This window comes from Merops nubicus, unplaced genomic scaffold, assembly GCF_000691845.1.
Source record: "Merops nubicus isolate BGI_N331 unplaced genomic scaffold, ASM69184v1 scaffold10345, whole genome shotgun sequence".
Taxonomy (NCBI): domain Eukaryota; kingdom Metazoa; phylum Chordata; class Aves; order Coraciiformes; family Meropidae; genus Merops; species Merops nubicus.
This window is the reverse complement of record NW_008611634.1, coordinates 10,157-34,633: the sequence shown is the minus strand read 5'-3', so window position 1 is coordinate 34,633 and position 24,477 is coordinate 10,157. Positions and strand designations below refer to the sequence as shown.

The 24,477-nt window shown below is 37.7% G+C and overlaps 1 protein-coding gene across 1 annotated transcript in view; it reads left to right on the top strand.

Annotated features, from left to right (window-relative positions):
• Positions 1-13,368, top strand: part of BTBD9 (BTB (POZ) domain containing 9) — a 113,722-nt gene extending 100,354 nt beyond the window's left edge. The window contains exons 10-11 of the mRNA XM_008941273.1: positions 7,814-7,892; positions 12,674-13,368. Coding sequence (XP_008939521.1) covers positions 7,814-7,892; positions 12,674-12,868 — 274 coding nt within the window. The 3' untranslated portion in view covers positions 12,869-13,368. The remainder of the gene's footprint in view (positions 1-7,813; positions 7,893-12,673) is intronic.
• The last annotated feature ends 11,109 nt before the right edge of the window (positions 13,369-24,477 follow it).

The window sequence follows — 24,477 nt, the reverse complement described above, 5'->3', positions numbered from 1 at the left end:
TACTTGGCCTATGCAGTGCAAAAATGCTACTATGGCCTGTGTTGGCATGTGGATATGTCTGAAAATTATTTACTACATTTAGTTAAATAACTACTACACTCAGTTTTACCATTCCTCAATTTAGCTGTATTTTAACATTTTCATTATCTAATTTTTTTTCTAAAACGTCTAAAATATCAGCACTGAAACTGTGAAAGCAGGAGTTACTCTAAGGAGTTTTTTACATTGAAAGCTTTATAAAGATGTCAGAAAGTCAGTATAGACTTAATGAGATATATTTTATGTCAGAAATTTTATTCTGATATGTCTGCTTTATCAATCCCACATTTGGTTTCTACAATAAATCATATACAATATAACATTTTTAGCAGTTCAGTGAAGTGTTCTTATTTGTTTGGATTGGTAGCATAGACCAGTCATAGGGCAGAAATAACTACATACTTTGTTCAGATTATTTCAAAATTGTGTTCCTTGTGGGAAGTATATTTAGAATAAAAACTTTTGAGGGCAATTTTCCCAAAAGGTGGGAATACATATTTTTTACTTGTCAACATATAAAGCCGTTATGTAACACATACTGCAAAAGGTGATTTTTTTAGTATTTATTATTCTCATATTTATTCTAGACACTCACTAGATTTCTCTTAACCATTTTTATTACCTCTGTCTTTAGCATACCAATTTGGTTTTGGTTTATTTTCCTTATTAGACTGGGTAAAGTATATTTGCTACCTCATCAGCGGACTATAGCATAAATATAAACAAGTTGTTAGGTGAGTTTTGCCTCTTTCTCTGAGAGGTGCAGAGAGAAAGTTGTTACTTCTCACTTGCACCTTCCTTGTAATGACCACATTTGACAGGCCACCTTTTGACAGTGCTGTCATGGTGACAGCAGAATAGATGGAAACTCGATTTTAGGTCTCAGTTTTGGCTGAGGTAGACCACGGGTAGAACTGCACTGAATTTTACTTTATAAAACAAAATGTAGATGACCTTTTATTCCTCACAGTATTTTTTTTCTCATATTTTGTCTTCCACCTCGGTGGCTTGGGAGGCTGGATGGAAAGGGAGTGGCTGAGCCAGCTACCCAGTTTTACTTCTGTGCTTTATGAGTCTGACTCTGAATTATTATGTTAAATTACAGCTTTAACAGGAGAGGAAGTATTACTTCACTTTTTTGTTTAGTACTGTTATAGTGGAAAACATATTTTTTAATAGGTAATTTATAAGGTATCTGTAACCCCTTTTGGTCTTTTATAAAGAAAAATGTCTGTATAACAATAACTGTTAAAGCATTTTTAGTGCACAGCTCTGTGTTGGTTTTTCTGCTACTCCATAATAGAAGTTGGTAGTCATTAATAAAGCAAGGGGTGTAACACATACCATGCAGAACACTCTACTGTCCTTCTCTAGTCTCAGCTGACTTGCTTATGTGTGCATGCAGTTTTTTTATTTGGCAGCACCATATGCTAGTTACTTACTGTCTTGTTTATATCAGTATAGTCATCAGACTGGTGTATGGTATTGCAACAGAACTCCTCTTTCCTTTTCCTGTCATCTGGCTTTACAAGTATCTTCTCACTACTCCCTCGTGAATGCTGGGTTTCATTTAAAAAATATGTTGTTGCCATGGAAAAGTCCAGATCCAAATAAGCTAAGTCTTTTGTCACTGACTAGAGAATGAGATGTATGTTAGTGTGGTGGCCTGACCCTGACTGGATGCCAGGTGCCCACCAAAGCCACTCTATCACCCCCACCCCTCAGCAGGACAGGGGAGAGAAAACTGTAACTAAAGGCTCATGGGTCAAGATAATGACAAGGGAGATCACTCACCAGTTAACATCATGAGCAAAAGAGACTCAGCTCGGAGAAATTAGTTTGATTTATTACCAATCATATCAGAGTAGGATAATGAGAAATAATACCAAATTTTAAAAACTCCTTCCCCCCACCCCTCCCTTCTTTCTGGGCTTAGATTTACTCCTGATTTTATTCTACCTTCTCCACCCGCAGCTGCACAGGGGGATGGGGAGTGGGGGTTGTAGTCAGTTCATCACACGTTTCTGCCACTCCTTCCTCCTAATGGGGAGGTCTTCCCCTTCTCCAGTGTGGAGTCCCTCCCCATGAGAGACAGTCCTCTGTGAACTCCTCTAACATGAGTCCTTTCCATAAGCTGCAGTTCTTCATGAACTGCTCCAGTGTAAGTCCCTTCAATGAGGTGTAGTTCTTCAGGAACAGACTGTTCCAGTATGGGTCTTCCACAAGGTACCAAATGCTGCCAGCAAACCTACTCTGCTGTAGGCTACTCTCTCCCGGGGTCCACAAGTCCTGCCAGGAGCCTGCTCCAGCATGGACTTCCCACAGGGTCACAGCCTCCATCTGGCATCCATCTGCTCTATCATAGGGTCCTCCATTGGCTGCAGGTGGATAGGAACAGCAAATCTCATCATGGTCTTCACCATGCACTGCAGGGGAATCTGTGCTCCAGCACCTGGAGCAGCTTCTCCCCCTCCTTCTTCAAGGACCTTGGTGTCTGTAGAGTTGTTCCTCTCATATGTTCTCGCTCCCCTCTGTGGGTGCAGTTGATGTTGTGCAGTAACTTTTTCCTATTCTTGAGTATGTTATCACAGAGGCACTATCACCATTGCTGATAGGCTTGACCTTGGCCAGCAGCAGGTCCCTCTTGGAGCCTACTGACATTGGCTCTATTGGACATAGGGGACATTACTAGAAGCTTCTCACAGGAATCAGCCATGCAGCCTCCTGCTACCAAAACCTTGCCATGCAAACCCAGCAGAGTGGACAAGCATTGGAAAGCAAAATGGAGGTTACTGGCCATTAACTGGCGTTTTTCAGGTTGTGTTGGTCATTTCCATATTTGTTTCCAAATCTGCTTTGCTTCTCTTCTTGGAGTGAGGAGCAAAAAATGGAGGTTTTATGTCACCTTGGAAAGTGAGGAGACATAATGTGCAGACAGTGTGCATGATTATCCTAAAGCAAGCCATGATGTGAGTATGACATGGTTATCACAGCTTGATGAATGTTAGTTACATGTAAGATGAAAGAGAAAGCTATTACATCGTTGGCCTGAACTTGGTTTCAGCTATAATCAGTGCTGCTCTGATACTACCATGGGATGGTAGTGTTCTGTAGTGCCAGTGGCTCATTAGAAAACCTCAGTAAAAGATAAGCTTCCACTTCTTTCTTAATTTGTTCTTTCTGGAAGAGAAGGAAATAACAAGGGTTACTATTTATATCCTATTATATGTAATAAATCTTTAGAAAGGTAGCAGCTTTTCTTAGAAATAACTAGACAAGGCTTCTAAATGCTGAGAAAAGCCATTAAATTCTTTAAGAGGTGAGCTGCTATTTTGGAGCTATAGATAGCTTAAGCAATAGCAAGCTATTGTTATAATTTACCTGGACGTCAGTATTTCTTGCATTCTTCTTGCTGTCACCTAATAAAGAAAAAGACAGGAAGAAACATGTAAGTGGAGGGCTTTCTAATGATTTTCTTCTTCCCCTGAATGGAATATGGTGGAGAGATTGTGGGATGCTCAAAGCCATTGGGTTTTTGGTGACAGCTGTTGGAGAGATGAAAGAACTTGGCCCATGAGTCTTTTTAGATGTTTGAGCAGAGAAAGTGATTTTCACTGCAAGTAGCTCTAAGTGAGACAGGCAGAGTGAGAGAATAAGAGAGCAGAAGATAATTATCTAAATTATGTTCAGGCTATTATAGAAGACGAATATAGTTAAAATGTAATTAAATATGACAGGCTCACAGGATGTAAGCATGGCTTTGGAATGCTAATCATCAATTACTGTGTCTCCTTAGGGGAGCTGGGCAGAACAAGAGAGTTAGAAGTCGGGTGGCTGAGGTGAAATGTAGAGTGTTAAATAAAACACCGTAGGACTGTAACAAGGCTAATTTCTTTTGGAAAATGGAGCTGTGGTATCAGGGGACCTTGCCTAGCCAAACAAGTTGTAGTGCTGCATTTCATCTTGAGGATCCTGGTATAAATCTGAGTAGGCTGCTCGTCCTGAGTCTTCTCTTAAAGATGTAAACCTCAGCTTGAGGTACTGATTATTTCTGTTGAGAAAGTGATGACCAGGACTGCTGCAGATTGAGCGGCAAATGTAAAATGAATCAACAAGCAAGACAGGTGTGAATGCAGGAAAAAAAAAGACTCTTCCTGAATATTTAAAAAAAACTAAACCGTGAAAAATCCCATTTGTTACACGATCACTAAAAAGGAGTAAAGAGATACAGAAAGTCCAAAGACAACAATGTCAGTTTATGAGAGAAGCAAGTCCTTGATAGTTTCTTTATGACCGTGTCCTAGGTAAAGAAGGTGAAAGTATTGCCACAATCTTGAAAGATTTGTTTGCTTAGTATATGGGGAATAAAGGTGAAGAAATGTCATCTATTACACTAAAGTACCTAATCCCAGACCAAAAATGAAGTGCTTTTGATATGTTTTAATGCTGCTGTTCCTGGAATACAGTGACTTTATGTATGAAGCAATCCCAGAGCTATGTATAAAGTTTGGAGGAAATTTTTGTAAAGACCATCAAAAGTGACTTTGAGGATTGAAAGACTACCTCTTTTGAGGAGAGTATAAAATAAACACATATGCATGGCATGACTACACAAATGGCATGACTACAAAATAATTTGCAAAATAAAATTGCTACAAAGAAACTGAATTTATTACAATAGTACCAGAAGAGATAACTTCTTAGTAGTAAAATAAGAAGATTAAAAAGAAACTTAAGGCTTACCTGTGATGTCTTTAATTTAATCAGGGAACACTACTGAACAATTCTTATGGCTTGATACATAAATAGAAATCTTACAGGATTTGTTCTATCAGCAAAAAAATGCAAAAAGAGGGCACATATGCCTTGATAATATTCTGTCAGTAATCTCTCTTCCCATATGGGTATAGTAACACTGCATAAATTATCTTGGCTGCATAATTGTATCTGTGCTGGAGAGATAATGCTTTGTATGTATCAGTGTTCTCAAATGTACTGTTACAGTAAAAATCAGCGCAACTTTCTAGTGAAAAAGGATCGCCTTGCTTTTTTTTCAGAAGTGACTTCTTCCAAATCCATTTGGGTTGTTTTCTATATTATTTTTTCCTTTTTGCTGAGGAAATAAGAGTCCTAATTTTCTCATTATCCCATCAAGTACTAATTCCCTAGCGGCAATATTCTTGATTTTTAATAACTCTTCTACAAATTGTCTATGATTTTTACTTTCTTTTTCCAATGGGAAATTAATAAAATAGACACATACCAAGGCAGTAAATAGTCTTATTATAGAATTTGTTGAAAACCCTGTCTTCCTTCAGGTCTCACACCTTTAAGAACTTTAACTATTTTCTGTCATGTTTAAAGCTATTAAAAGGGTGATTATACTTCAGTCCTAATAACAGCATTGTAGCTGAAAGTAAGGACTTGTAATGCAGTTGGAAGTGGAAGAACATAGGAGCTTCCTGGAGGAGCTGATCTAGAAGTGTGTTGTTAAAAGGACCCTCAGAGGCTTTTTTCTAAACCTCTTGCAGTGTCTGTCATGCTCTTCAACTGTATTCCTGAATAGATGAGTGGACTTCCTTGTTGTCACTTAGTACAACAGACAATGGCATTTATTGCTGTCTTTGGAAAATCTGCACTGAAATCTTGTGGTGTGTATTTGGCCCGGGCTTAGAAGTGCTTCCAGTAAACACAGACCCATTTATATACTATCCTATGATCTGTAATTAACCTAATTTTTTGTCACGGAACACAAACTCTACCTTAGAGTCTAGAAAGGCATAGGCTGTTCTTAATAGCTTCTTTAGGGCTTTAAACTAATTTATTTAGAATAGCTTTAAAATATTTTATTTTTAGAATAGCTTTACAATATTTTCTAAAATCTATAAATCACTAAATAGGGAAATCTGGTTTTTACACCATCGCTGTCCCTGCATAAAGTGTTTGCATGCAAATGTGAAAGCATATGCATATTGCAAACCGTGGTGATGCTTTGTTATGAGAAGTAGTGTTGCAATCATCTGACTGTCCCAGGCACCCATCTTTGGGACTCTGTACTTCAAGGTAACAAGCTACATTGGGCCATGAAGATTAGCTACCTGGCTAATATAAGAAGGAAACTCAAGAAGAATTTTCTCCTGTTTAGGGGGGGGGGAAAAATGTTTAAATTGTAGCAATCTTTCAGACCTTGAGACAGTCAACAAAATAGTTAATTCTAATTTTATATTGTATTTAGAGCCTGAAGAAACAGCCTAGCTTTAAAATAAGGAGGATATAGCCACATAAAGGACATAAATAAACCATGCCATTAGACAACTGCTGTACCGCTGAGGCCTGGCACAGACCTCACCTTTCTATTATGATGAGTAGCTCTAATTACATCCATTACTTCATGCAGTAATACCAGAAAACGACTTGAAATTACGTCTTGATTGGGCTCATAATCTTCTTTAAGCAAATGTAACCTGACAGCAGTGATAAAAGTAGTAGTTGACTAAATTAAACCCAGAAATGCTATGTTTGTGTCAAAGAGGTTTTTCTACCAAGGGAAAATTCCAGTGCCTGACAAATACTCATCAGCCAAGTAGTTTGTGCTGCCAGGCTTTGGGTAATCAACTGGTGGTGAGTGGTGTTTTATTCCAGTTTTGCCTTGATGTCTTATTTATTACGTGAACAATTCTGAAGGTATTCTGAACACATTAGGGTAAACTCTCCGATGTTTTTCTTCTGCAATGAGTTAAGTTGTACTTAACTACGTTTTATTTCTGAAGGCTTCTGTGACAGAGTCTAGTTTTGCTAAAGAGTTAAACTCTGTATCTAGCTTTCAAGTTTTGTGAATATAAATTCATTTAAATTCTAATGTGTTCAAATACTGATGTAGTGTAGTGGAAGAGTGACATCAAACTGAAACCTGTAGCTCCTGTTATTCATTTTGTTTCTTATGTTTTACTCGGAACATTCTGTAAGCACAAAGGTACAAAGTTGAAATTAGGATGTTTTGCCTGCTGCTCATTAGACTGCTTGAGGTGTTGTACCTCACCCAGATCAGATGAGCATGAATGAAGAAGGTTTTAGTGGTTCCAGTCTATACCTCTAGTGTTCTGAGACTAGCACAAGTGGTTATACTCCAGCTCTGGGGGATGGTCTGTTTTCCCCACTGCCTTAGTGTCAGGATGGGGAAATCCTCACAACCTGAACTATGAAGAATATTTTGTCACTTGTAATTTATTGGAAGGACCTTAGCCAACACAGGGGAAGCTTGGCTTCTCTGCCCCCACTGCTCCACTTAGAGTGGGAGGAGTTTATTTGTGAATTTGGATGGATTTTTTCTCCTAGAGCTCTAACTTTCTTTAACCAAGCTCTGATGATTTCTCATGAGTAGTTAAAAGATGGATGCATTTATTTTTATTTATCTGAGCCTTTATCTAATAGTATATAAGGATTTTACACTTTGATTCAGGTTTGGTTTTTTTTTCTTTTACCATTTTCTTCTTTTGCCACTTTCTTTTTTCTTAACTTTAAGCATCAGTTTGAGTATTATTCCTGCACACAAATTATAGCAGTATAAGGTATGTATGAAAACACATAAGCAGAGTCAAGGCACTTAAAAATTAGCAAGTAGTGCTGGAAGTTCAGGTGATGAAAACTGTTTCTCTGTTTGCCTCATGAAGTGATAATGGCACATACTGTCACTTGAGTGAATTCTCTCTATATTTTACTGCAAGCTATTCTGACCGTGTTAAAGTTTGTATGTATTTCTGGAATTTTGTTGTAGATCCTGGCAAACAATCACTTTTGATAAACAGCCTGCATCTTTTATCAGAATAGTCGGAACTCACAACACAGCTAATGAGGTAAGAAACTTTTTTTAAGAAAACCTATAGTTTTCATGAATATATGCACCAGTAGAGTTTGTTGTATCTTGCTGTGAAATTGATAAAGCCTTCTAAAATCTACTTGCTTCATTTTTTTGCTCTGGCAATCTAGAAAAATACAAATGAATGCTCTTCTTATTTGAGTATTTGTGAACTGTGTTACCATCTTAACAGCCCTGAGTTAAAGGGCTATTGCAAATCTGGGGGATATTTTGGAAGTTTTTACAGGCAAAGTACAGTACAGTGTTTCTGGTTTTGACCTTTCCACTGTGCCATCAAACATTCCTATTTGGTTTGATTTTAAATTAATCCTTATTTTGATGAATGGTGAAAATACCATTTTAGTGCACTAGAAAAGGTGTATAGTCTCTTACTATTTGGTTTTATCACCTTTGTATTATCTTTTTAATGAATAGAACATAAGAAAAATCTCATTCTTCACAAGAAAATCTTATTTGCGTAAGATTCTCTTATAACTAATTTTCATCTCTTGTAAATCAGTTAACCAATTTTGACGAAACCAAGAGATGTTTTCCAATTCATTTTACACAGAAAAAGATATTTTGCCTAAAAGACCAAGTGCAATGTCATCTTTTTGTTTACCTCTGCTTCTCTCTTTCGTAATTATTGTCTCATGTGAAGTCCACCTTTTATAGTTGGTCTCAGTGAAACAATTTACAATATGTGAATTCAAGAATTTACATGAATTCAAGAATATATGCGAGTCTTTGCGAGATTAGGACTTTTTATGAGAAGATAAGAGGCACTGAAAGCTGCTGCTTCTGCACATCTGCATGTGTGTCTGGATCCCATACATGTAGTTGACCACAAAACATTGTACTTTCATGCTTTACATTCAACTTCGGAACACGCTATTATGTCAACTCTAGAAGCCAGGCTTTCTGATCATCTTTAGTATGTGGGGTTGCTGATTCTTAAACATTGGAAGGATTGTTAAATAGCATTGTTTATGTCCCATTTTAGAGCAATTACAAACCACTAGATGTCTGCGATAGAAAGAAGCTGACCAATCAGCTGAACTGGGAATATGATTTTTTTTTACCTTAAGCCCTGTCTGTTGCTGTGCCCAGTTCAGTCTTAGTGAGTTCTTAGAAATACCGAGTCAGAAACTGCCTCCAGGCTTGTTGTGCATGCATGAAGAAGGCCTTTTCTGTTACTGATCCATATAGACAGTCTACTTTGCTCTCATGCCAGTCTCAGCAGGTTCTTGTCTATTAAAAAAGAATGTGAGGCATTGCGTAAACTTAGCAAAGCAGCCTACAAGAAACATTACCTCCAACTTTTAATTCTTAAAGGTAGCTTGAAGCCCTGAAGATGCTTTTAAACACAATTCTGATTTCAAATGGGTTATTTTTTCCTAGGAATTTAATATCCTTTGCAGTTATTTATATGGAGCACTGCATCAGTCTAGTGAAGATCAGTATGTGCAAATGGAGGTTAAAGCTCTTCCTGTAGTGGCTCAGTGGAACTATAAACATGTGCTGCTGTTCTAGGATTTTTTTACTCTTTTGTCTTTAAAATGTGTACCCAGCAATACTTTTTTTAATTTTATTTTTTGAAAAAAATTATTTCTTCTAAAGCTCACAGAGGAGGGACATTATTAGCATGTTCACATTACTAAATTACATTGTTTTCATATATATTAAATAGATGGTCTATAACATTTTCTCTTATGTTTTCATTTTCCAAAGAAGACAGCAAGATATTTTTTTCATAATTCCCATTTAAATAATAAGTGTAACCAAAGTCTTGGCTTGTTCTGATGACTAGGTAGTCTCTTCAGCAGGAACACATGCTGTTTTCAGAATTATTTGCTCACAGCTGGTCGCATTTTATGTTAAAATACTCTTATTTTAAACAAAATATGCTAATGGCAGCATATTCTCATCAATGAGTTTTACTGTAATATGTACAAAAATACTTCATACTTTTGTTTGACCAACATGCACCTTTGAACTTGGAAGCACAGTCTGTATTTTCCAAAGAGAAGAGTTGATTTTTGGAATTGGGAAAAAAAAAACATCCCATAAAATTTCTCAATTTTGTGAATTAGTTAATCTTCTAAACTCATTTACTTTGCCATGTTTTTCAAGTTGTAAAAGAAATTACATTCACAGATTTTTTTTTTCTTGACATTTGAATATTTTTTAGGATGTTAGAACATAATAGGAGTGTATCTTCTTATTTTCTTGAGCTTCCAGATATCCTACTTCTATAAAAAAAGAGGGTTATTGTTCCTTTGTCCTCATCAGCATTTATTTGTCAGGCTGGTCACCTGATACTTTGACTGTGTAAGTTTTATCTTGTTATTCCTCTCCAGTATTACTGACCTGGAAAGGACACCTAGTTGCCAATGTGAAAGCTTTGTCTTACAAATTACTGCACCAGTGTGTGTGTACTTGGCCTTCCTGCTCTCTGTGTTGGACCTTTCTTAAAATATCCATCAGAAGGATAGCGTGCCTTTGATCAGAGGATGGCGCGGAGCTGTCGTCTCTGCCTTTTGAGAGAAACATGTTCAGGATTGTTTTAGTAATACTGTTCTGAAATACATAATTCCAATACTGGACGAAGCAGATGAGCTCAGTTGTACTCCTCTGTCCTCTGCTTCTTTCACAAGCTGTATTCTCTCTATGTTGAGGTGCCAGAGTAACTGAAAATAACGTTGTAAATGCACAGGCTTGTTAATGTGCCAGATGCTGAGTTGAGCTTTAAGAATTTAAGACGAAAGAATTGGTAAAAATGAAAGCTTAATTTAAGAGTTGGGTGCCTCAGGCTTTATAGACTAGTATTAGCTAAATTTCAGTGCTATCCATACTGTATTTGAAAAAACATGCATCAATATGTAAAGTGAAGCTTTAAATGAGAAACACTATTGGTGTGGAATAGAGTGGAAATACAGAGTCTTCTGACTTGGAACCCCCATCCCATTAATTAAACTGTGCTGCCTTTCAAAGAAAGCAGCATCTTATAGAGGAGCACTGATGAGATAAATGTTCTTTTCTGCAAATCTTGATGCTGATAAGTGCAGCTGCAAAAATAACAATAGCTGTTATTTTAAAAACATGAGAGCAGGATGAGTATAAAAGGGGCTTCTCAAACAGCATAGCTGAATGCAAAAATTGGCTTCTCAAGGACTGTAACAGATGGAGAGAATTCGTGCCACTGTAGAAATCAGTTCAGCTTTAGAAAAAGAAATCGCCAGAAGACATGCAGAGGGGAAAAAAGAGGAAAAAAAATTGTGCACGTGTGTATGTGTGGGTACAGGTGTAGATTTGTAATCAGTTTGTGTATATATAAAGGCATAGCAATACATCTTTATGTGAGCAGTTGTTCAGAAATACAAACACGCATCACTATGTAGCTGTATAAAAAACCTGCAAGAATTCTTACACCAAGAGGCACAAGAAAATATAGTGGGGATAAAAAAAAAAGTGACTTGTGAATATTTTTTTTTATTCATTTTGTGCATGCTGTCAGAATTTGAATTAACTAGCTGCCTCCTCAGAAAAGACCCAGGGGCTATCATAGACATGTCATTGCAGATGTCTGCTCAATGTGCACTTGAGCAGAGATGGTCAAAAAGAATAATAGGATTTTTGATTGTATTGAAAAAAGGATAGAAAATGCAATATTCTGTAGTCTTGTATGGCTATGTAGTATACCCATGTCTTGTTTATGGTATTTGATTATATTAACACATTAACTTGAAAGGGTCTGGGAAAGGGCAGCTAAGATTATAAGGAATTAGCTTTGTTTGTGAGAAGAGCTTTAAAGACAAGATCTACGTGCAAGAAGAATGATAGAAGATGTCATAAAAGCATACAAAATTAAGTTAAAACAATAATTTTAAAATTCAATTTTTTATGTCAATCAAGCTTTAGCTATAAAACTGCAATGCATGAAAAAACAGCAAATTTTAAATCAGTATTTGTTTAGTATGTGGCAAAGCTGTGCAGTTTGTAACAATGAGAAATCATGTGGAAAGAAGCTTTGTAACCATTTCAAAGAATCCCTCCCCCTTCTCCTCCCAGGCACTTCAAGAACTAGTAGAAGTAAAAGTAAGTAAAGTAGAAAATAAATCAGAAAAGATGCTTAAACAGGTGATCCTCTTACTCTAAGATGCAGTCACACATACAGAGGTCTTAGGTATTTGTTGAAACATCAGAAAATGATCACTGTTTGAAATGGAATGTCTCATCTGATGAAGCAGCAGCCTCCTTGGATGCTCTGAATGCCTTTCTGCATACTCCAGGATATGTCTGTAGAGCTACCATAGCTATTACAGCAGAGGGCAATCTTGAAATAGAATCATACTAGTAATGATTTAAATTTCATTTCTGGTGTGTATGAACATTCAGTCTTTTGAGGAAGTAATTAGATCATAAGATACATTTAAGACAATTAATATAATCATTGTTGTCATCTGATAGCATGTAGTAGATATGCTACTTGGCAAAGAAAAAAATAATTTGCCATTGTCTATCCACTTTGGAACCATCTTTTTATTTTTAGTGCCGTATGTAAAGGTTGGTATAACTTGAAGGCCTTCCCTGTATGACTTTGTTTATGCCCACAGACAGATGTTTTTTATTTTGGACTGAAATATTGTAATTTGACTAAGTACTTTGGTGCTGATCTGGCCTGCATACTTCCATATAGAATTCATCTGACTTTGATCATGGTTTTGCCAGCACTTAATTGTTTTGCTTTGCTTTATCTCAATTTTGTGTTCTCTCCAGGTGTTTCACTGTGTGCATTTTGAGTGCCCAGCACAAAACAGTACCCACAAGGATGAGAGTGTTAAGGAAGTGGCAACAACAGAGGGGGGAACTGGTGGACAGCAGCTTGTTTCTCGCCCTGTTCGAGCTCCAAGCACTAGTTCTCTGCATTCCCCTCCTGGATCCACCTCGCGTTCCCATGCTCACCAACCATAAGGAGATTGAAAGGGAGCTTCTGCAGCCCAGCTGACACCCTACGAAATTATTCAGAACCTTCTTGTGCTGGCACCTTTTCTGTCTTTGTGAACAAAGGGGACCATGTCTGAAAGCTGGAAATGCTGAAATGGAAAAGGTTTTTCCCAAGGACGCGAAGAGACTGCTTCATTCTCCTCAATTTGTTCAAATCAGACTGGTCTCTGAGGGGGGGAGAAAATAGGTCTTCAATCTTCATCAAGTACCCCATTAACACCCTACCTCTCTAATCTAACGAAGGCAAGTAGGACAGAAGGAAATAAAAGGCAGAGCTACAGTGAAAATCTGAAAGGACTCGAGCAGTGGAAGGCATATGAAATAAGTATTTGTTCCCCGAAGGCTTCTATTAGCAAAGAAATTGTTTATGGAACACATCAGTCCAGAATATATGTTGTTTTTAAAAGTTGCTCTTCATTCATTTTCCTTTGTAACTAATAATCTCTTTCCTAAATTGTTTTGACTCTGTATTCCACTTTGTCTCTTATTTTTGGCTGTAGCAAATGCTGTGCACTAGATTAAGGAAGTATCAAATATATTTACCTGCTGAGATGCAAATTCCCTCATTCATCAGTAGGATGACAAGAAAAGCCTTCATGATATCTACAAATTAATTAATGGATGCTATATTAATCTTAACCTTAGTTGATTTTTCAAAGTACGAAATTGTAATTTATTATATTAAAAAAGGAAATCCCTAAATCAAGCATCTGTCTTGAAGAAAAACAGTTTTCACTCCTGAAGATGATTACTCAAATTTTACCTGTATGTCTAAGAAAATTTGAAAGAGATCATCAAAAATGCTTGGTTTAGAAAAGTGGAACCCCATCTGGTCGATAAACAAGCAGTTGTTCAGAATACAAAAAGAAGAATTGGCAGATACTTTTTTTTTCCCAAAACAAAAATGTTTTAAGGCTTTGTGTGCGTAAACTTTTCTCTTAATCTTCATAAAATATGATGCTTTTACACTGTATTGTGAAAGATCTGGCTCTTTACAATCACAGAATTCGTTATCCATGTCTGTCTGAGCTACATTGCCTGTTACTTTGCTTATTTTAAGTGTCCCCACACTGATGAAGATACAGTCTCCTGCTTTCCAGACGTACATGACTTGGGAAGAGCTCCATGTTGGTCTTTCAGTATTGGATAGAGTGATTTTATATTAAGACAAATGCTGATGTAATTGGCAAAATTGATTAGGAGGGTTGTTCCTCGTCACAAAATATATTCTGTTGGAAGTGCCAGCTATCTAGTTTTATGAACTTGGAATTTCCTGTGGTGATAAATAGCCTTGTCAGAAGAAAACAGAACTAGTGTAGGATAAATAAGCTCTTCCTTTGCCTAACCACAGTGATAAAATGAGTTATATCAACATAGCAAATAGTATGTTAATTTATCACACTACTTAATTTGAAAGAATTTCCCCGTTGGATACTGGTTGTGCTAAAACCGGGAAGAAATATAACAAGTGGTAGCAATGAATAAGTAGAACCTTCAAAGGAGAAAAGCTTCCTTTATCTTGTTTCAGATAAAATTGATTAGGCTTTATCAATAATATTACAGTATTTTTCATTGCCAAATTACAACTGAGTTCTGACATTTGCATACAGCCACCTCTCTTCCCACTGCTGTCTTCTGACTTGTGAGTGTCTGTCAGTGAAGATTGATGCCCATTGCATTACAGATAGTTTATAATATGTGCCAGAGCTGCCTCAGTCTGGAGTTCTGAGGCAGGACACTGCTCATGCTGGCCAACACCTAAGGTGGGGTCCCAGTTACCTTATGGCTTAACAGCCTTTGGAGGGTGAAAGAATTGAGACCAGCTACTGAGGGACACAACGCTCTTGTTTAAGTACAGATCCCAAAAGTTGGATTTTTTTTTTTTCCCTTTAAAAAGTAATGTCAGCAAACTTTTATTTTCTGGTTGTAATCTGTGCTGAGATGTATGGAGCTTGTCTTGTCTTTGGTAGGTAAGTCCTTCTGTGTCAGTGGTGGTATTTGCAGTTCGATCAAACCAAGTTTGCTTTTCTCAAGATGTGGATAAGCAAAGGGCATAACTTCCTAGCTGTTAGTCTTTAGTAGCCACCATTGTAGAGAATGTTTAAAAAAAAAATAATTAAAAAAGAGTTTCTGCCAGCTATTCTGAGTCTAGACTCTTGGAGAAAGAACAGGATTTTCAGTTTGTAATCTTTGATGTGCACAATTAATTTTTATGATACAAATAAGTCTTGTAGACTATGACCTACTGCAAATGTTTTTGATCTTGTCCTGTGACTCCCTGTTGAACAGAAATGTCTATTTATTTCCCATGACATTCATTCTCTGCCAAGAATCTGAATGAACAGGACTGAGATTCCCAAAGCAAAAACTATCAGGCCCTATAGACACTCCAGTTCCTCACCCATCAAAGTCAGTCAAAACAGAAGTCAGCTTTGCTTTGTCCCTTCGTACAGGTGAATAGAAATGTTTAGTATTAGACTGACTGTCAGTTCACACATGGCCTTTCACAGTCTTTTATTCTGCTAGAGTTGTTCTTAGAACCTTTCACTGAGATGAGTCCAGTGTGATCATAGAGCTCCCAGGCTTTTAAGGCAAGCTCTGCCACAACTTTACACTTTCTAATGGGAATCCCCTACATTTTTATTCAAAGAAATAATGTTGAAATGTTTCAGGGACCTGAACTCTGCTTGGTCTTCTAGCACTACCTGCCAACCAACACCCCTAATATCTGCATTGCCTAGTGTAGGTCTGTCTTAAACACGGTCTCAGCAATGCATTAGTAGTGACAATGGAAGATACTCCACAGAACTGATCCGTGGTTTGGTGTGAATGTTCTCGTACTAATTATTGTCTATATTTATTGAGTCCTGATTTCAGATGTAGCTCTTGTATATTCTTTTGAAGTCTTGTTTTCTTTTTATTTTTTCCTTTCAGTGGAAGTTGTGCTGTTACAGCTTAGTATCAGAGTTTATCAGACTGATGAAATACTGTATTTATTCAGAACTGTGTTATCACTTACTTGTATTTTATTTGCAGATGGGGTGGAGCAGAACTGACTAGATATTCATTGCTTTCTTGTGAGAAACTATAAAATGAGCTTGTTGTATAATGGAACTAACTATATTCTCACTGTTGAGCTATTATTTCTGTTTAGTGCTTTAGTATCTTTAAATTCCCCAGGCCTAATTTTCTCAGTGTTTCTTCCATATTCAGACATAGACTCAACTTGTATGGAGCTAAACAAATCTCTTTCTAAAGTATTCCAAGTACATTTAGAAGATTTTCATTCACAGAAGCGTGTGGCCAAGTATTAACTCCTTAAAACTGATTTATCTGGGAAAATTCATTTCTGAAGTGAGAAAAAATTGTGCAGCTCTGTTTTCAAGATGTTGAAAATCAGCTCTAAACCAAGTTCAAATGACATGGTAAATGGAATTACAATGAGAGAAATTAATCCAAGTCTAATGTAAAAGACAACAGAGAGGAGGAATCACCAATTTTGTTAGAGGAGGAACCGTTCTTAATTGCAGTTTCCTCTCTTTAGAGCTCCATTTCGTTCTTTTCTCCCTATGAAAAACAGTTTTTCTTGTTTATTATGACAACTCATGAAAGAGCTCAGTGCTTCTCAATTGCTGAAAAATTCAAATGAATTTAATGCATCTGCATCTTCGCTAATGACAACATCAAAATAGAGAATTTTCAGCTAAGTATCTGACTTGATGAGAGTTGGTTTCTGTGACAGAAAGCAAAAGATGTCTGAAATTGTTCCACTCTAAGTAAATTGTCTTCCAACCAAATGCATGTGAGCATCTACTCGTTATTCAGCAATGTTTTGTACATCTGAAGTCGGTGGGAAAATTAGAGAAGACAAAGGTAACACCATTCTTGTCTGAATGTTGTGTGTCAGTGCTTCTGATTATACAGTGATGCCCACTCAGAAACATTCAGTAAGGAATTAGAACTTAGTTGTGATTTCACAGAAGGTAGACGTGCTATATGTTGCATTTCCTTATGGAAGTATTAGTTGGCTTATATTTTGGCAGGTGTTAATACACTGTTGAATGCACAAGTGAACACACTAGTAATTTCATTGTGGCTGGAGTAGTCAGCAAATTATCAGAGCCAGTAAGAGTGAATGTATTTTAAGAGTAAGCACGTAGGCTTCTATGTCATGATAGCAGTTGCCTGAGGATTCAACTGTGCTTCAGAGGTATTCTTGGTAGATCTCGGAGGATGCTTGAGGCCTGGTTCCTGTCCCCATCCCTCAGTGTACTTAGGTTAGAATCCTTAGTTCTCTCTGAACTGATTGTTGTTATTGTTAAGTTGTGCTAGTTAACTTGGGTATATATAGAAACTCCACAAAGCTTTGCTGAGGACACAGAAATAAAAGTCCTGGGTCAAGTTTTAGGAGTGCCTAAATATTCATATATATTTATATGTTAAATTGAGCTAGTAGCTAATTATTTAGCTTGAATTTAAACAGGGTGCAGGGCAGGGGGACAGGTAGGTGAAATCTGTGCAGGCAGGTGCTGCTGTTATGGTATGGTAGGATGCTGACTCTCTTTTATGGTTGCTTAAAGTGCAAATGTCTAAACAAGGTGTGGGTGAGCAGGTCCAAAGCTGGGGTTTGCTCAGTTATTAAGTACTGGCACTTTGGCTGTAGTGGGATGCATAAAACAGATCAAGTTAATGCTCATCTCAAAGATAGAAGTGCAGTCAAGAGAACAACACATCTATCCATATTCCTCCTAGCTGCCTTGTGTGCTATGGCTTGCCGTGTTCACAGAGTGAGCCTGCATAGGACTTTTGTTAGCTGCTCAAAAGAAACCTGCACAGTTTTCTTTGGCCTTTCACAAGCTTTCGTTGCAAAGCTTTGGCTGAGGTAATGTCAAAGTCTCACCTGTATTCCATGATAAAATCAAACACAGACCCAGATTCTGAAAATCCTTACTACAAAAATAGTTATGAAGTCACCCTGTAACTTCTCTTAGGTAAGGCCCAAATTAAAAACTGTAGTGTAATATGAGGAAACTGCAGGTATCTATCATTTACCAATTGACTTCCAATACAACTACATACCAGTTTTATAATTCTTTATGGGTTTTAATTACTGTGATATATACAAATGGTGGAAGGAAGTGAAGAATCAGCTCCACACACCTGTGATATTAGACTTTAACACACAACCAGACATCAGAGAATAACTTCTTTTCCTGCTCCTTCCAGCCTAATAGAGTAATACACTCAGTGTTCTGGAAAAAGTTATAATTGATTGGTTACATAAACATCCCATGAATTGAAGTTCAGTCTGCTCTGATGAAAAATCTGAATGAGTGGTGACTTTGCCCAGTAGAGGTATAAACACACCTCCAGTGCCTCCTGCTGCTTCAGGCCCTGGGCTGTCACAGGGGAGGAGAGCTGCACTGTTGATGCAATTTAAGTACTTTTCCTCATGAGAACTTTTACTCATCTATTTTGTATTTATCATCTTGGCACATCCGTTTTCTTTGTGCAGATACTCATCCCCTAGTTTCTCATGGTTTTCAGAATTACCCTGAAAACTGGCAGATAAATGTGAAGAAACTCAGTCTATATGAAGCAGTCAGGAATTTACAGAACTGACCTATGTGGTCTTTTACAGCAAATGCTGTGGTTCAAAAGCTCCAGGTGACTCCTGAAATTTCAAGTAAGTTGGGCAGTATTACTGTTCAGATGAGGGTTTGTGCCTCCAAAACTATGTGCCATGTAATCCAAGTGAACAGTAGTTACTGCAGCTTCTTTCTACAGTGAAAGCAGGGAACTTGCACACCTACCAGAAAACAGTAGTTTCCTTTGTATCATTTTTGGTCTATGTTACTTATCAGGTCTGCACTCCTGAACTATAGTCAGTAGGTGATTAATACCTAGGATCTAATAAATCTGTTTAACAATAGGTGTTAAAAAGTTTTTATCTTTACATTACAAATTTAGATTGTGCTTTTGAAGCATGGTCAGGCCACAGAATAGATATCTATTTTTTGGCATCTTCTATAGCTGTCTGTTGGGGTTTTTTTAGTTATTTTCCACTGCTAAATGATAATGGAATTCTTCAGAGGCGTTTCTTATAGGAATTTGTCATGCTGAGAAACATCTTTCTAAATGATCGTGGTGGGGTTCTTTACTGGAGAACAGGGGCAGGTTTCTTCTGCTTTCTACAGGCCGGGATTCTGTTTTTGTAATTCTGTAGATTTGTTTATGCCATTTTTAATAACAAAGGCATTGGTGTTGCATGATTTGGATCTACTTCAGGATTCATGTCACTTATTTGACAGATAAATACTTTGAGTGAATTTCTTTTTGCAACAATACAGAGTTCATGAGACTTAGATGATTAGTTTAGAAACGCCACGTACAGCAAGATCTGGAGTTGCAAGGAGCAGGCTGTGGGAAGGGCTGGTATGGGCTTACACGTGTGCACCTGTGCACACACAGCTAAGAAAATGTACGTGGTACTGAAGCTGAAGTGACTATTGGCAAAGATGTGTTTCTACTTTTTTTTTCTTAAATTGAGAGAATTTGAGGGATTTTTTTAAGGAATCCTTCACTCATCAGAACATGAACACTGAAAAAAGAAAAGAGGAGGAAGAGTATGTAGGGAGCAAGGCTGTAGTAGTTTTTAGGGGAAGCACAACATGAAGATATGATTCTTGTGGTGTTAGCTAGTTGTATTGTCTCAGTTCTCATGGCTCTCACTTTTTCCTACATGCTTCCCCCAGTCTGCTTGTTACTTCATTTCCTTTCCTCCCTACCTAGCATCGCTGTTGCTGTGGTTCTTCCTGAAGTTTCCTCCAAATTGTGATACAATAAGGATTTTTAAAAATCTATTTTTAGCTCTGCCATATGATGAATAAAATATCCTTGTCCTCATTCATTAAGAGCGGACTTTAAAGGCAATTACTACTAGGCTGTCAAATGCTAGTGAGCAAAAGTTAAATTTGGGTGTCTGGATATGGGAAATATTAGCTCTTTTGGAGCTTATACTTCCACAATCTGTTCCCAAACTGTTTGGTATCATCAGGAGAAAAATCAACAAGAGATTTTCTTACCTCTGACTTAGTAGTAAGTCAGACTTTTTGCAGGCTTGTCTAAGTTTAAATAGAAGTTTATTTCTCACAGTGATGCACCAGATACATGCTCAATTTGAAAGCTGGGCATTGCTCAGTGTGTTAGCTGTACGTAAGTGTTGCTTTCTAAATAAACTGTGTCACCAAAAGTGAACTTCAGAAGAATTTGTAACTCTTCAGCGTTCCTGTGTGAAGGTATTTCAGCTGTCTGGAAATGCAAACATCACACTGAGCGCATGGACTCATTTTGGGAAGTGTAGCATTATTTCCCAATTTAGTGCCCATGTTTATTAACCTTGTCCAGTATCTTGTAAAATTTTCTTTCCTTTCTGCTTTGCTCAATTTCACTGTCATTGGTTTTATTTCTGAAGTGAATGTTAATGTTGTTCCTTCAAAAATCATAAATTAAATATGAGCCAGGCTAAACAGAAGCTTTTAATGAACTTTTCCACTCATTCCTGCCAGTGCTCCTCTTTCTTGACAGACAGTAGTTCAGAACAATAGGGTTACCCTCCCCTTCTCTGTAGCAATTGTCAGCACGTCTTGAAAGTTTTGTGCATTAAATCCCTTTCCTTCTTTCTCATATTTCCTAAACATAGAGCGGTTGTAAACTACCTCAGAGCTTGTTGTGAACAGGTACGAGTTTCAGCTAAAGCTTCCAGACTTTATCATAGTCTGCGTGTTCTTTAAGTACATGTATATGTAGCAAAATCAGCCTGCCAGACCCTGATTGCATTTTCAGGAACACTGTCTTGAGTGAGAAACCTGACTGGGATGAATTCACAGCCACACCCGTCCAGGCTCATGCCCATACCTCTTTCAAGAAAAACTTTTCAGGAGCACAACTTCTCATATGGGAAGTGCTTCAAATTTCTGGTCTCAGCTCTTTGTAGGAACATGATATTACCTGCACTGGAATACTTTCACTTCTTTTTTACTGTGATAACTGCCATAAAAATTGTGTAGTCAAACCTCCATTCTTGGCTGTTAGCAGGATCTGTGTTCATCATATTGAGAATAAACCCCACATGACATGTTCCGCTGACCTTGGTAACACTTTGTACAGCAACAGATGTGCATTGCCAACCGTTCAGGCTCATTGGGTTTCAGGTAAAATGATGGTTGCAGATTAGTGCTGCAGTGATCCAATCAATAACTTTGGGAATTGCCTGGTTTTGTAAGTTATCCATCGAGCAACCCAGCAAACCTTGTTAGTACTGATGTCCTTCTCGCCAGCAGACGTGCCCATCATCAATCGAGCATTTTCTAACATGGAATTTTCTATGAGCATCTAGAAAAAGAAGCATCACAATTACATCCTTAGTAACAATGTGTGTATTTGTAATGAAAGTTATAGCATTATTAAACTGCTGTAAGCTATTCTGTGCATGGCCTAACATTGTATTAACAGCTTTTATTAAATGGCTGATAAACAGAGGGTTCTGGATAGCAAAGAAAGCTGGCTCCAGGGGGGGAAAAAAAAAAAAGGATTTCTGTTTTAAGAGTTTCAAAGAGCAGCAAAACTCACCAGGATGGATGCAGGACCAGACAATGCTCAAAGCAAATCATAAAGCGAAACTGTTGTGCTTTGTATTTATTTCTTTAGGGATTATTCTTTAAAGTATTTAACTTCACGGGAAAATATAGAATATATTTAAAATAGTGATAACTAGAAATGCACCTTTTCAACAATGAGGGGTGTGATTTGAGAAATAAAGTGATCTTTTGTGTTTAACTGCTTGCCTCTCATTTTGTTAAAATAATGGTAGAGTCTGTCTGGTGATGCTGATGTTGCACATGTGAATCGAAGAGGTTTGGCAGAACTGGACTAATTTCCCAGCATAGTGAGGAAATTAGTGTCATCATCATTAATGTATTAACTCACAATGATGCAGTTTTAATATCAACACAGAAAATGCTGGTGATTTTCACAGTGACTTTCAGGCCAGTGGACATCCATGAAGCTGCTGTGAATGCTGTGAACAACTGCTGGAAGTTGCTACCAGAATGTGCCACTGTACTCTCTGGAAGAAGTATGTGAATGAGTATTTATTTCACACAAAAAAAAGGGGAGGGGGCAAATTATTCTGAGACTTGGGAATCTCTTTTCAAATGAGCCAAAAAGCTTGACTTCAGTGGTATTTAGCACTCAGTCCCTTTGAGGCTACCATGAAAATTGGGAGTACTGAGTATTTGATTCATGAATTTTAGGCCTTCACCTGCCTGGCTTACCAGCTTCACATATTGAACTGATTATTTTTTAAAGTCTTGCCTGGATTTCAGAACTTCCTGCCCTAAAGAAGTAACCGTTCTCCACTAACAGAAGAATACATGCCTCTATTGTGTAATCTTTTAAGCAATTGTAGGTGTGTCATGCTGTTACTTTCATTAATGTATATAACCTTTGTTACCTAGAAAGTGGAGATGTCAAAAGATGGAATTACGATATCAGTGTATGAGATCAAGCTAAGGTACCACAGCAAACCATACAATGACATAATATAATTGGATCTAATTTCTTTGTGTGTTGATTAGTCATACAATAGTTAAGTTTGAAGGTTATTACTGGATTTTAGAAGTAAAAATGGGATCTTAACAGGATCATTAAAAAAATTCATTTAAAAAAAAAATGGATGTGGGGATTTTGGAGCATAAGCTGCCACTCACCTCAGTTATTAAACTGTGACGATTCTAGCATGTGGGAATACTGATGCAAAGAAGCCTTACTTTTGAAATGGTGTTTGCCTAGTGGAGCACAGGCTGACTGTGAGCCTGAATGTATAATCCAGTCAATGAGAAGCAGTGTGTGCTGAAGTTATCTGCGTTCCCAGGCTGTGTCCCAGTCAAAAAGAACGTAAATGCTTTTTGCTCTGCCTTGATAAATCAAGGGCCTCTTGAGGGCTTTGGGAAATTTCCACTGCAGTCCTCAAGCAAAGTTTTGATTGTGTTCAAGATAATGCAATTCATAGAAAGTGTTGGATATGTTATACTAGAAGAAAAAAAAAATACAAACCATAAAGAGGAGAATAAAAGAAGTTGGATGAGAGCAAAGCTAAGAAGAGAAATATTCTTTCTCCTTGCTCTGGTAAGGTTCTGGTTTGTCTTTGTGCTTCATCTTGTAAAATCCTCCTCAACAGGCAAAGATCATGAAGAGAGTGCAGACTGAAGTGGAAATACAGCTCCCTTTCCAAAGAGTAGCAAAGCACAGAGTCAGTTTGCATGCTGCAGCCTGAGGATTTATTTTAGAGTTCTTTCCAATTCTAGATGATGGACTTATTTTTTAATGAGCTGAAATTAATTAATAAGCAACTGAAGCTTAAAATGCCATGACACATCATTTGAGTATGAGTTGGAAAGACCAGATACATACCAAATCACATCATTTTATCTTCACCATACAGAGCAAAATGCACATAAACAGGACATTTTTGCTACTTGCTCATTTTGTACTTTACCCTCTATTAACTGCTGCTTAAATATCCTTGCAGCCTGTGCTAAGAATATTAAATCTCCTGGAAAGTAGTCAATGGTTGCCATAAGGCTCATGGCTGAAAAGAAATAATTGTGTAAGCTCTTATTTGAGTCTGTGTTTCTGTGTGTCCTGGTTTTGGTGGGCCAGAATTGCAGGCTAGCCATGGTCTGTAGGCCATTAGCAGTTTGGAGTCAGCCAGGGCAGCTGACCTGAGCTGGCTCACAGGTGATCCCATCCCATAAACATCATGCTCAGTATACAGGGGGAAGTTTGCTGAGGATAAGGCTCCCCTGCTTGGGCTCCTGCTCTTGCCTGGGCTCCTCCTGACCCTGTTCCTGAGGACTGCCTTCTTGTTTATTGTGACCACTGTATATTTGCTGGGCTAAATATAACTTTGTTTACTTTATATTACTATTGGTATTGGTTTTGCTGTTTCATTACATCTATTTTAATTTCAACACACAAGTCTTCTCTTTTCCCCTTCGCTGGGAAGGGGTCATTGGGGGATAGGGGCAGCTGCTATAGTTCAGCTCCAAGTATGGGCTAAACATAGGCACTGTGCCTTGCCATTCTCTTTGCCTTTTACTCCCCCAGTAATATGCCAGCCTTTGATAGCTGGAAAAGTGTGTGGCTTTTGTCTCAAAAGTATCAGAAGAACCAAGGTGTATAGGAAAAACATACCCCCTTTAATAAGAGTGTAAATATTGCTTAATGCAGCTGAGTCATGGGGAAGTTTCATGTGTCTAGTCTATGCAGCACCAACTTTAGTCCCATTCTTTGTGGTCTGCTTTTTAAGATGTCACATTTGAAGGCTGACACTGAAATCATTAAGCTTTTTTCTTGAAGACTGTGTGACTTGGGGAGAAGCTGAAATATTCACAAATCTTTGCTCACACACTCTGGCTGCTGCACAGGTTCCCTTCTGGCTGGCAGAGGGGATGTGGGCCAGTTGTTATCAATGTGTTTGTGGAAGTGCAGCTTCTGCAGCTTGGTTTGATCAA